The 12,630-nt window shown below is 59.9% G+C and overlaps 4 protein-coding genes across 4 annotated transcripts; all 4 read left to right on the top strand.

Annotated features, from left to right (window-relative positions):
• Window positions 1–98: 98 nt before the first annotated feature.
• LMJF_32_2190 (hypothetical protein) lies at window positions 99–2,000 on the top strand (the record flags this gene model as incomplete). The annotated part of the gene is made up of 1 exon (XM_001685490.1): window positions 99–2,000. The coding sequence occupies one exon, from the start codon at window positions 99–101 to the stop codon at window positions 1,998–2,000; it is 1,902 nt and encodes a 633-aa protein (XP_001685542.1).
• A 1,333-nt stretch (window positions 2,001–3,333) lies between these two features.
• Window positions 3,334–4,035, top strand: LMJF_32_2180 (conserved hypothetical protein; the record flags this gene model as incomplete). Its single annotated transcript, XM_001685489.1, has 1 exon — window positions 3,334–4,035. One exon carries the CDS (start codon window positions 3,334–3,336, stop codon window positions 4,033–4,035), a length of 702 nt encoding a protein of 233 aa, XP_001685541.1.
• Window positions 4,036–5,563: 1,528 nt separating this feature from the next.
• LMJF_32_2170 (conserved hypothetical protein) lies at window positions 5,564–7,396 on the top strand (the record flags this gene model as incomplete). The annotated part of the gene is made up of 1 exon (XM_001685488.1): window positions 5,564–7,396. One exon carries the CDS (start codon window positions 5,564–5,566, stop codon window positions 7,394–7,396), a length of 1,833 nt encoding a protein of 610 aa, XP_001685540.1.
• Window positions 7,397–8,291: 895 nt separating this feature from the next.
• On the top strand, window positions 8,292–12,209 carry LMJF_32_2160 (putative R-SNARE protein; the record flags this gene model as incomplete). Its single annotated transcript, XM_001685487.1, has 1 exon — window positions 8,292–12,209. The coding sequence occupies one exon, from the start codon at window positions 8,292–8,294 to the stop codon at window positions 12,207–12,209; it is 3,918 nt and encodes a 1,305-aa protein (XP_001685539.1).
• Between the last annotated feature and the right edge of the window lie 421 nt (window positions 12,210–12,630).

The raw sequence follows: 12,630 nt of genomic DNA, 5'->3' as shown, positions 1-12,630 counted from the left end.
GCACACACACCTTTCACCTCTCCCTCTGCGCACCTGCTCTACCAGACAATTCTCCACGGCCAACGAACGCAGAAGCGCCGCCGGGCGCAGCACATACAATGGGCTGCGTGAACTGCAAAAAGGCGAAACGGCGGAAGGATCACCCCACGCTTGAGGAGGCGGCGGCGCGTGAGACGGAAAGGGAGCGCTGGGCTGCAGCTGAGCAGGGGTTTGCGGCACAGAACCTCTACACATCCGTCCATGCTGCGAATTCGCTCCCTTTAACTGAACGCGAGGGTGCCACGCCGCTGCCGGCGACACCGGGTCGTTTAGAGAATGTGCCACAGATTTCAGCTGCTGCTGCTGCTCCCGGAGAAACGGAGAATGGCCGAGGATGGAACTCAAAGAAGAAGAGCAACAGCCAAGCCACTGGCAAAGCGGATAACGACAGCACCGCGGCGGCATTAGCCAGAGTAACGAGAACAGCGGCTCCGTCAGAGTCCTCCAGGGAAACGCCCAAAGGACGCAGGAACAAGCATCAGTACCGCTGTCACCCCGGGGTCAGCTCGTGGAGTGACGGATCGCTACCTCTTTCAGTAGATTCCGTGGGATCTGCGAAGTGTCCACACAGCAGTAGCAGCAGCAGCAGCAGCAGTGCACAGACGTACAAGAGCAAGAAAGGCGCAGAGGACGCGAAGAAGCACGGCAGCCCCGGAAGCATAACGGCCGCAGAGATTTGGCCGCAGGAGAACAGCGATGACTCCGTCGCACAAGGGCACCTTAACAGCGCATCTCACTCACAGACGGCAACAGCGTGGTTGCATATTAACGGACTGACAGCAGCTGGCACAACAAGCTCCACCAACGCGCGCCAGACGAGGCAACCGAAGATGTACCACCGCAGCAGCAACGTCTCATCAGATTCACGCAGCAATGCAACGCCTCCGGGGATGGAGACAAAGGTGTACCCGAGCGCGGACGCCCTGGATGACGGCCCCAGCGATTGGGGCAGCACCAGCCATGATGTCCCAGCCGCGATACCGGCGCCGAATACCAGCGTGGAAAGCGGAGGTGCAGCAGCTGAGGCCTCTTCCTTGCCTAACCGAGCGCCTTTTGAGCCGTATAGCGACTTGGGGTCACGCGATGTGACCGACTATTTACCGCCATATGAGTGGGCTCCACGGACGCTCCCTGTGCCGTCTCCCCTGCGGGCCTGCGGCCCAGTCGACATGGCGCAGTGGGAGGACGGGGAGAACCAGTTTTGTGGACTAGCTGCCGCGGGTACGACCGCTCGTTTTCAGGACCCTGTGGTAAACGTCTCTGCTGAGGGTGCCACGACGTCCAACTCTGCAGTGGCCGAGGGCAATTATGGCGCTTCTCACCCCTTCGCACTGCACACATTTTACCCTCGCCTGCCGCCAGCGCAGTGGTCCTCGTCTAGCAGCGACGACACCATCAACGGACCTGAAGCATCCGCAGCGGCATTCGACTACCCGCATTTACCGGTGAACGCATTCATTCAGAAAGCGCATCCCCATCAGCAGCAGCCGACGTATCGGGCAATGTACGAAGGTGACGCGAGTGTCCGCTACTCTCCGGCCGGGTACGCCTCACACGAAGCGACGCCACGACGGGCAGTGCCGCCGTCTCTTGTGGATGTACACGTCTCCGAGGCAGTTGGCTATGCATCGCCACCGCTCGTGAACAATGCGCACTCTTTTTACCCTTCTCGTGCCCTTTTGCCGATGCATCACAGTCACGCGGTGCCTGATAGTGGCTCCGGTAAGCCTATGGCTTACTCGCATGCCCTTCCCGCGATGACCACATCTGCCCCGCAAATCTATCACGACGGCAACCGCAACCGCAGTGGTAACATCAGCATTGTTAGCATCGGCGGAGGGGTGCATCCTCATAAACCCGTTTCGTACCTCTTCGATAGTTCCATGGATGACTGGTTGCAATCGCGGCACGCACAACCGCCGCAGCGCCAGCTGTACGGTGAGTCGGTCGACATGTGGTGAAAGAAACGGACCAGTGAGTAAAAGTGGGAGGGGGAGGCGAATACACGAAAAGGCATACGCGGCGGGAGGCGGTGGACCAACAGAGACGGGTTGAGAGGGCAGGCTTTGCTAAGTGGGTGAGGAAGGGATACAGACGTCGTGATCTGAGCGGGCGAGTGATCATGTTTGCTATTCCTCCTGTTTCAATTCTCCTTGGCACTACTTGTTATGCCGCTCATGCCTGCTTCCTTTTTTTCCATGTTATTATTTTTTATTTGCTCGGGAGCATACCCTCCTTCGCTTCCTCTGCTTCTCGCTCAGCTGCAAAGGGCGTCTCGTTCACGAGTACTGTTTCTCCCCTTCATACCCTACCCCTTCTGCACTTATGACGACACCGCGGCATCTCCACCACCACTTCAACTGCCCCAGTGCGCGCGCAAGGACATCCGCTCTCTCCCTCTCTCTCCAGTCTGCGGCCCTGGTCATCTCCCCCTCCTTTTTCGCCTTTTCCGATGAGAGGTCCCGCCTGCAATGGTCACTGCACAGAGACACACACACGCACGCACGCACGCACCTGAATGAATCCGTTACCATCATGACTCACTTCTTTGTTTTATTCTACTTGTACACTCGACTTCTGTTTCTGTCTTTCTTCTTTGTGATGTGACGAAGATGCACCCTTTCTTTCTTTACTAGATCTTCCCTCTCCTTCCTTCTCCCTCTTGCTCGTCTATGTGGAGTTTTCGGTCCCTCATTGCTCACGCACACACACAAGCTTGTGTGCGAGGATGTGCATGTAGGCTGTCATGCTTACGTTTTTATACCCTTGGTTTGGTTGTTGTAGGTGTATGCAGTAACCTCGAACTCTTCCTACCCGCTTCCCTTACCCCCTTTGCTGGCTGGAGTGGCTGCGGCTGCCGATGGACGGCCACCGCTGTGAGACGGGTCAGACGTGTTGGCCGAACCTCATCGGCATCTTTGCTCTATGGGAAAACGGTGACGACGACGGAGGTAACGACAGACAAAGACATGGACACGTGAACCTCATCGGACGCCTCCTCGGGGTGGGACACAGGCGGGTTTTAAAGCGCCGCAAGTAACCAACACAGATACACACATGCAAAGGAAAGAAAATGAAAACCGTCGGTGACGTGCAAGCGCACATCTACTGCCAAGGAGTCCACTACCGCTTCTTCCTCTTTTCTTCTCCGCCAATCCCCCCCTCCCTCGCACCCGCTTCTCTTTGGCAGAGAAGTTCGTACACACGTACCCTCTACGTACCAAAGCCTCCTTCAGAACACACGCACACACTCCTCCTCCCATTAAACAAGCAGGACAACGAAAAGCTAAAGCAATGACCCGCGACGATGGTACCCAGGTGGCGCAGCTGCTGAGCGAGGGCAAGTACAACCTGCCAATGTTTCTCCGCTACCTCAAGGCCTCCTCGATGGAAGGCGACCAGCCGGACAAGTCTCTCCTGCTCGGCATCTTGCTGCAGTCCTTGGCCCGCTTCCAGACAAGCGACTTCACAGCATGCATGTGCCTCGTGCCCAGCCACGTCCAGGACTCTCCCAGCGTAGAGAAGGAGCTAAACTACATCTACGGACTCGAGAATCTGCTCAGCTGCGGCCTCTTCGCGCGCTTCTGGACGCAGTGGAGCTCTGTGAAAGAGCATCTGCCTGAGTCCTTCCACTTCGAGGCCCGTGTGCGCACCAGCATCTTAGAGACCATCTGCATCACGATGGAGTCCATCCCGACGGAGAAGCTGGCTACGTACCTTGCTGTCTCGCCGGACCAGGTGCAGAAGGTCGTGCATAACGCGATGAAGGACTCCGAGGATCGTGATATGAAGGTAATGGCGTACGACAGCGGTAGCGTAGTGTTTCACCGCAATCGTTTCAACTACCCACAAGCTGGTGCGGCACAGGATGCCATCCGCTTCACCGACGTGTCATCTGTCATCCACAACGACGTGCCTCGCCGCGGTGCGGCGGTTGCGGCGGACGAGACACGGGACGTGCGCGCGCGGACGTGGGCTCGCATGGCGGATGAATAAGGGACCGCCAACTTATCCCTCCATCCCCCTACCGGAACTCACTTTCTCTGGCTATGCATCATGCTGTCTGTCGTTCTCGTTGTTGGTCCACCAGCCTGCATTGCCGCATGTGTGCGCTCACAGCGGGATGGGCTGGTGGGTGGTCTTGCTTGGTAAAGAGAGCAAGTGGAAGAAACGAAGTTGTGGGAGAAAAGCAGGCGACCGTTAACGGCGAAGCTGACAGCGAAAAAAAAGGAAAGAACGCACATCAAAGCAGAGGGATATAGCGCAGAGAAGCTGACCGCCCCACCCTCTTCTTGCTCCCCACCTGGCGTGCTGCACCTCACCCTATTCCGTCTCCTTCTCCCTCAAGCCCTCGACTCGCCCATGCTCATCATCGCTGGATCAACGAGGTGAGCATTGCAGTCGTCAAGGGGTTCCAAGGAGGGGAGGGGGTCTTTGGGAAGACCTACACGCACCTGCAGCACAGGCTCGGGAGCTTGGAGCCGGTTCACCTTCTGGGATGTGCCACCACCTCTCCCCCCTGCCCGTTGTTCTTGCTTTTTTCTTCGTTCATTCAATTGTGTTCTAAGTGGGTAGTGTAAGAGACTAAGATGAGGTGTGCGATGAAAGACCAGAGAACAAGAAACGAGAGAATAGACCCGCAAAAGAGCGGGCGAAAGAGGCGACCGCTTACCTGGAGATGAATGGGCTTCTCCCTTCCCTTCGCCCCTGCCTCTCCAGAAGCCGTGGGTCTCCCAAAGCCGGCCTGCTATCGGCCCGACCTCTGCTCCAGTACACCACGTATGATGCGGGAGGCAGGAAGGGAGGGAAAGAGGGAAAGCGTGTCCATCCTCACCTTGTGTTGTCGAGTGTGCCCCAGTCGGCCATCTCTTTCACCAGTACAGCTGCGACTCTGTTCCTGCTCCCCCCTTTTTTTTTTCGGTGCCCACATACGTGGTCGCGGGGATTAGGTACTTGGCCTGGTCACAAAGGCATATGATGGGGCACAGATGACCACTCGAACAACAACAAAAAAGGGACTCTCTTCGCTGCGCTTTTCCACCCCATCGCCTTTGGTAATACTACATATCTATACATGTATACATATATATATATACATATATATATACATATATACATATACATATATATACATATATATACCACCCTTTGACATTGGATGGTTGCCCATGTTGTGCTGGGCTGCGCGGCGTACTTCTCCTTCCCACCACCACGCAGGCACACTTGTCAGGCACACGGTGTTGCGTCCTCGGGCCCTTCTCCGGCAGTACCTGTTCTGCGTATGTGGAGGAACTACTGAGCAACTCTACTTCGTTCGAAGGAACAGCCGCACATACGCGCAGACGGGCCTCCACCGCTGGTGTTTGACTCGAGTCCTTTTTTTCGGCTCATTCCTCTCCACCCAGCCGCCTGCTCGTTCGCCCACGTCATCCTTCTCGTTCAGTCAAGGCCGATGCAGCACGCGTAGGTGGAGAACGTCACCCAGCGAAGCGACATCGCGGCCTACAGAAAGGGCACAGGAGCGATGAACCCTACCGTACCACGTGGCACTGAGTGGGGGCTGGTGCACTGCGACTTCTTCCACCACGCACGCGCCAACACATCGAGACTCTTGGTGTCTCACCGCACCACGGACACTGTCGGACAGATGCTGATGTCGTTGAAGGACGGCCTGCTAACATCGGCACCCTCCAAGAAGCCGCACGTCAATGGGGGCACGGCCTATACAGCGCCCTCCGCGACCGCCGAAAAGGCATCGCGGGGCACGGAGAGGCGTCACCAAGCTGCTCCAGTGACGGACTACAGTTGTGTGGACATGGAGGGGATGCAGAAAAACGACTCCAAGTTTGTACCGTCAGTACCGCGGTCAGCGCAAGCCCAGGAGGCATCTGTGCCAACACCACCTTCACCACCAGCATCGGCAAGTCAGGCAGAGACGAGTGCTGCCAAAGATGCAGAGGGCTTCCTTTCACACAACGCGCCGCCGCCGTCCTCGTCGGCTCTCTTCGTCGTCGACAAGCACTCATCAGCCTCAACGGTGCGCCCTTCTCTGCCAACACGAGTGCCGCAGAACGAGCCACCTGTGCCGGTGAGTCCTCTACAGACAGCAACCGCGTCGGCCAGGCACTGGCAATGGACACCGCCGCGGCACACCGTCGACAATGCCTTCGTGCGCCGCCAGCTTGCCCTTCTGGCGCACCGACGGGTGCTAGCGCTTCTGGACCCCCATGCCCTCGCCTGCGGCAGCTACATCTCCATGTTCTCCTCTGGCGCCGAGTACAGCCGTCTCACTCGATGCTTCCGTGCAGTGGCAGTGGCGAAGAAAGACGTGGTGAGCTCGTGGGTGTCACTAGCGCACTGCGCGGCGCTATGCATTCTCCTGCCGCGCACCATGGATGAGAAGGTACAACTGGCGATGACCTCCAAGGGAAATGTTGCGCTCCGCGATGTCCCTACCGAAACGGGCAGCCGGGGCCACATCAGATCCCGTTGCCACAATCGGAAGGAGTTCAGTGGACGTACTGAACCAGATGTGCCTGCGCGTGTGAGTGAGGCCATGTGTGGTGTCTACGTGCACCGCGTCGCTGACAATGCCTTTGAGCTTGGCGTGGTCATGCACGGCGGCCATCAGGACTCACGACTGCTCTGCCTCCTTCGGTGCTTGTCGCACTGGTGCCAAGTTGTAATTGACCACCGCAGTGTTGTCCTGCCCATCTGCGCCTCCCTGCGCGCTGTCTCGCTGCGCCTGTGGTGGGTGCCGCAGCACGGCCGCGTGACGCCAGGCTCCCTCCTTCCGCCGCTCAAGGCGTTCGTGGAGGAAGGCCGGCGCAGCTTCTTCGCGGCTACACGCAGCGGCATCGCTGAGTGTGACGACGTTCCTGGCGGGGTGTGCCAAGTGCAGTCGTCCACGCGGCTAGAGGAAGATGCTTTTCCACTGTTCCCCTCTTACGACGATGTCGTGCTCTTCCTCGTACGTCCTGTGGCCTCACAGCTACGTGGCACCAACGTGCTGCGGCTCCCGCACGCCTTTGGCGAGTACGTCATGGACCAACAATGGGGTGCCACCAACGAGGCGGTGGAGTACCGAGTGGCGGTCCCAGATGATGCCTCAGAGGCAGGGAATGACAATGGGTGTGCGCATCGGCTCTTCCTTCGCACGTCAGGGGTACGAGAATTGGTGCGGCTCTCCAACGGTGCGGTGCAGGCCACATTGGTGTTTGCTGACGCCAGGGTGACCACGGTTGGGGAGCACCTCCTCGCAGTGGAGATGCGGCCGAAGGCTGCGTATCGCCCCTTTGTGCCGACGTTGTGTGCCAAGGTGGCCCCGTTCCTTGTCGTTGGCCCAGAGGAGGCGTGAGAAGGACAGGGCAACAGCGCAGAGGGCATTTCTTTTCTGCATCCCCCGCCTTCCCTCTCGCAGAAATAGAGCGGTATGAGGTGTGTGTGTGTGTGTGTGTGTGCGTAAGCAGCAGACGTCCGCAGCGGTGGTGGTTTACCCACTCACTCGCGGAGTGTTCTTATCCATCTCTTTCTCTGGTTGTTGCGCACCCTCAGCCTCTTGTTGCCAGACACACGACGGTATGCTTTTTTTTTCTTGCGGTGCGACGCGCGAGCCCAGCACGGCTGCTATACGTTGTCTCGCATCCTTTTTGTTTTGCCTTTCGGTCGTTCGTTACTCTGCTGCTGCGCTCTTCTTTCTGCTGCGATGGGATGGGCGCTTTCTTTTTTCCCTCTCCCCCTCTTTTTCCCCCTCCCCCTCGGCCGCTTCAGGCCTCCTTCTGCTCTGGAGCGCTGCGCCCACTCAACGACCCCATCCCTCTTCTTTCTCCTCTACCTCAGTGTTGCTGCCGCGCGAAAGTCGCTGAGGTGTAGATGTGGAATGACGTGTTAAAGCACCTAGCCATCGCCAAGCATCCGCGCACGCGGTGCTTCTTACTAACGTCGTACTGTCCCTCCCCACGACTGCTTGCCGCGTTCGTCATCGCTGCCAAAATGTGCATCTTCGCTTTCTCTCGCTTTATGGCGCCTCTCCTCTGCCTTTCCTCCGATATCTCTCGTGCTAGCTTGTCAGGTGACTGTATCTCTGTGTGTGTGTGTGTGTGTGTGTAGGTGGGTGTAGTTCGGTCCTTCACTGCCTGCCTCTCTGCCACTCGCGGCCGTATTGCCCTTCGTTCTTCTATACACGGCACCTACATCGAAGCTACCCGCGCACACATCATAGCCGTTCCTCCTCACCACCTCCGAGACACACAATGTTCTCGCGGACGCAGGACGCCGGGGGCGCCGACAGCGGTGTCATTCTTCCCTTTCGGATGGGCGGCAAAAGCACAGTGGTTATGTCGGACTACCACATCTGCAAGTACGACGCCATCCTCGGCGTGCTCGTGTGCATCGGCGATGATGCAAGCGTCCTCGTGCTTGGCAAGGAGATGTGCCGCGAGCTGCTGCCGCTGCCGGGCAGGGAGCACTGGCTAGACGCCTTTGTGTACGCCGGCACCACCAGTTTCCTGGTGCTTGCGTCAGAGACGCTCTTGTGCCTCGACTACAGCGCCGGCGTGAATGGCAACGGGGACAGCATGCTGCGGTGCACGGGGCCTGGTGCGCAGTTCACCTGCCTCCATGTTGCACAAGGCTTGACATGCGGCGCGGTGGGGCGCAAGGACGGGCTCGTGTCCTATTTCCGTCTCGATCCGGTGTCGAACAACCCCGAGGAGCGGCCGCAGCTGCGGTGGACCGCCACGGAGACGAATGTTCTCGGGCTATGCAAGCCCTTCTGCAAGGGCGTGGCGGGCCCCGTCATTGACACGAGCGCCGCCAGCCGCGACAAATTCTTCGCCACAGGCTCTCTGCTCTCGATGGACTCGTACCCAAACAACCCGAACGCACTCATCGGTGTGGTGGGCGGGGTTCCCGGGGTGTGCAAGTGGTACATTGACGAAGCTCGTGTGAGCTGCTTCTTCGACGCCAGCAGTATCGCCGGACAGTCGGACAGCCTTTTGGCCACGTGCCGTGTGACACCTGGCGGCGTTTACGTAGCTGCCGTCACCATGCACTGTACCAAGGTTCTCCTGTGGAACGAGAGCAAGAAGCGGCGTGACAAGGTGGCCGAGCTCTACTGGGTCATTGATCTCTCTCAGCACATCTCGCAAAGCATGCCAAGCGCCCCGAGCGCCGGCCTTGTCGATGCCTTCGCGTACAATGAGTATCGTGTGGGTCTGAGCATGGCCCGCACTGCCCTCGAGGACCGTTTCCACACCACCAACGACAAGCACAGCCATATGTACATGTTGCTGCACGGCCAGCGCGACATCCTGGAGATAGTTATCCGACTTGATGACAAGCAGGTGGTGCGTCAGGATGCCATTATCGCACACCTGAACGCGTACACGGCTCAGCGTGGCGTGGAGGCGGCGCGTACGAAGAAGGCGGCGGCTGGGTCACGCGGCAACGGCACAGACGTCGACGCGAACGCGGTGGACAACTACTTCAACGTCTTCCACGTGGAGCCGTGCGTACTGTCGAACTACTGGACAAGCGGGCTGACAGACGTTGACCTAGAGGCGCTGTTCGTGACAAGCGAGGATGGCTTGCGACCGATCCTGGCAAAGCGCAACCGTCAGACTGGCGGCATCGAAAGCATCCGTGAGCTGCGCGAGCTTAGCGCGCAGGCGCCGTGGTACCCGCGTGCGCTGCTATTGCGGCTGCCCGAGAACCAGATACGGTCACTCGCCGAGGAAATACAACGAACTGCAGTGCCCTCAACGTGGGAGAAGCTTCTGCGCGGTGGCGACGCACTGCTGCGCCACGCCCTGCCTGACGTGGAGGCCAAGGAAGCGGCTAACTCAGATGCGGCATATTTGTGGCGGCAGAGCGTTATGGTAACCGTCACGGATGCAGCGCAGGCGGTCTGTCTGTCGCCGCAGTCCAACGAGGCCTTCAGCGTCAGCTCGAAAGCCTTAGCGAACTGCGTGCCGTGGTCAACTTTGGCGATCGGCCAGGACGCCGACGGGTTGGTGTTGGAGACAGTGCTGCCCTCGCTGCACACAGTGTTCCTGCCGACGGAGATAATTTTGCGCGTGTTCAGCACCGAGTCCATCGTCACGGTCATGAAACACGACATTCGGCGCAACACCGGCTCGCTGGTGCTGGACCTGGACCGGGCGGCGCTCCAGCTAGACGGGAACGGCGAGCCTGGAAAGCGGATGGTGGAGCAGGCGGTACTTGTTAATGCACGTCTGGAGCCGTCCACCGTGACGAGCAATGTGTCTGTTTACAAGGATGGCAAGTGCGTGTTGTTGCTGCTCGAGAACTCCTCGGTCGCGCTTGTCGACCTTTCGGGCAAGGGTGACGATGGCCGCCCTTTCATGCTTCAAGTTCCCCCTGGGCTGCTCCCGGTCGGGTCAACCATCGCCTCGCTTGACGCCTTCTGGATGGCCAGCCGGACCGCAACAAGCACCAACAGGACGGGCCTGCTCTGCCTCGCGTGCCTCTTCAAGGACCGGAAAGGATTGTTGCTTTGGAACTTGAGCGAGATGCGCCTGATCACCTACGCGCAGCCCGAGTACGCCACGTCCGCCACGCGCCTCATGGTCACAGCAGCGGCGCAACCGCCGCTGCCAAACCTGTCGGGTGACGTCAAGGTGTTCGAAGTCGCGCTTTCTATTTCGTCACCCGTGCACACCGCTGGGGAGTACGGTACCCTTACCTGCTGCGACGCACTTGGCGCTGCTTTGCTGTCGATGTCGCTTGCGTTTGGCGTCGCGGACGGCGCCCCGCAGGCCTGGTGCTACCGCCAGAGCGCGGAGGCCAACTGGGTGGCGTTGCCACAGACGACGAGCGCCACAAAGCTGCTGCCTGTCCGGTTTGAGGTATTGGGCTCGTCTGTAGAGTGGACGATTACCGTGGGCGGTGCCGCCGTGGCAACAGGGAGTAGCCCGCTCCAGGGCAGCATCGTGCACGTCAAGACAACGTGGGTACCAGGCAAGGCCAACCTCACGTACGACACAGATGCGGGCGAAATGCGCGACTACGAAATCAGCCGTGACACCTCCGCCAACGACCGCATCGACCCAGCCATCGCGTTCGTTGGCGCACACGAGATCGCCGTGGTGCAAGTGTCCGCCCTCTTCCCCGCGACTGGATCGCCGGCCTCGATGAAGGCGAGTGTCACGGCGGCGGACGCGGTGCCAGCCGCCACATGCAGGCTCGACTCTGCACGCCGTCTCGAGCACTTCAGCGTGTACCACGGCCGCGGCGCGCTCATCGTGGTAACACGCGACGCGAACGGCTGGCGTTGGGTGAGCATCCTGGACAGCAGAACGGCCAAGTCGATGATGCAGTCGTACGCCACTCTTGACTTTGTTGGCGAGGAGAACGTTCAGGTGCTGCTGGTCGAGATTGAGAACGTGCTACATCTGTACTTCCTCGGCTCCAACAATGGCGTTGTTGGCCACTTCTTTGTGGAGGCAAACTTGGGTGCTTCGAAAGAAAGTGGGGTGCGCAAGCACCCCTGCTTCCGCGGTCCACACTACCACTTCACGCCATGCACCTTCCGCGGCTACGGCCGGTATCTGCCGCCGGCGCCGACACTGAAGCAGGAAACGGGCTTCTTCAAGCGACTCATGACGCTGCCGTGGGAGGACATTGCCATGAAGCTAGAGTCCGAGACGCTGCGCGCCACGAAAGCGGCTGGAGCTGCGCAGATGCCTGCCGGCACCACCCCCATTACAGCGGCCCCTACATCAAAACCGTACGCAAGCCCCGCCCCTCTGCCGTCAAGTACGTCACCAGTCGCGAAACCGGACCCTAAAGGGGAGCAGCAAGAGCTGCTCGGCGCCATCAACCGCGGAAGCAGCGCAGCAGCGCCGGCACAGGCCCCGGCCCCTGCGCGGCAGCCTGGCGCTCCTGCGCCAACCGCGACCGCCACCGCAGCCACTCCGAATGAGTCACCGGGCGGCCGCTATGCGCAACTCAAGGCGATCGCGGAGCGCGAGAATGTTAGCCTCACTGAGGCCCGGCGAATGATGAGTGAGAATGTGCGCAAGCTGCAGCAACGCGGCGAGCGGCTGAGCGAGATGCGGGATAAATCGGCCGAGCTGGCGCAGACAGCACTGACGTTTCAGGATCTGGCGCGTCAGCTCAAGGAGAAGCAGCGCAGCAGCTGGCTGTAAGCATCGCCCTTCTGTTTGATAAGCACTGAAATGAGCATGTCCATCGTTTCCTGTGTGTTTTCATGCCTTCCCCTCTTGGCAGCTACCTGTGAGGCGAAAAAAAAACCACGCGTGGCGGCGGCCCTCGCTGGCCCCCGTCTCAGCCCCTGCGGCGGCCTGGGCGCCCCTCCATCGGGTGGGCGGCTGGTTTTTCTCGTGCGCCCTCCAGCTGCCCCCCCCCCACCTCCCCCCGGTTCCAAAATCGCGTTTCCTCCCCTCCTCCCTCCGCCACCCCGGCTTCCCTGCGCGCCGAGGGCCGGGGCCCCGCGCCCGGGCCGTTGGGGGGGGCGGCCCGGGCCCGCCCGTCCTCCCCGTGGCGCAAAGGGAGGGGGCGCCCAAACCGCCGCCGCGCGCGGGCCGCCGGAAAGGCCGGGCCGCAGCA

The sequence above is a fragment of the Leishmania major genome, chromosome 32 (genome assembly GCF_000002725.2).
Source record: "Leishmania major strain Friedlin complete genome, chromosome 32".
In the NCBI taxonomy this organism is placed as follows: Eukaryota; Euglenozoa; class Kinetoplastea; order Trypanosomatida; family Trypanosomatidae; genus Leishmania; species Leishmania major.
The sequence above is the reverse complement of the archived record's forward strand: the minus strand, read 5'-3'. Positions and strand labels throughout refer to the sequence as shown.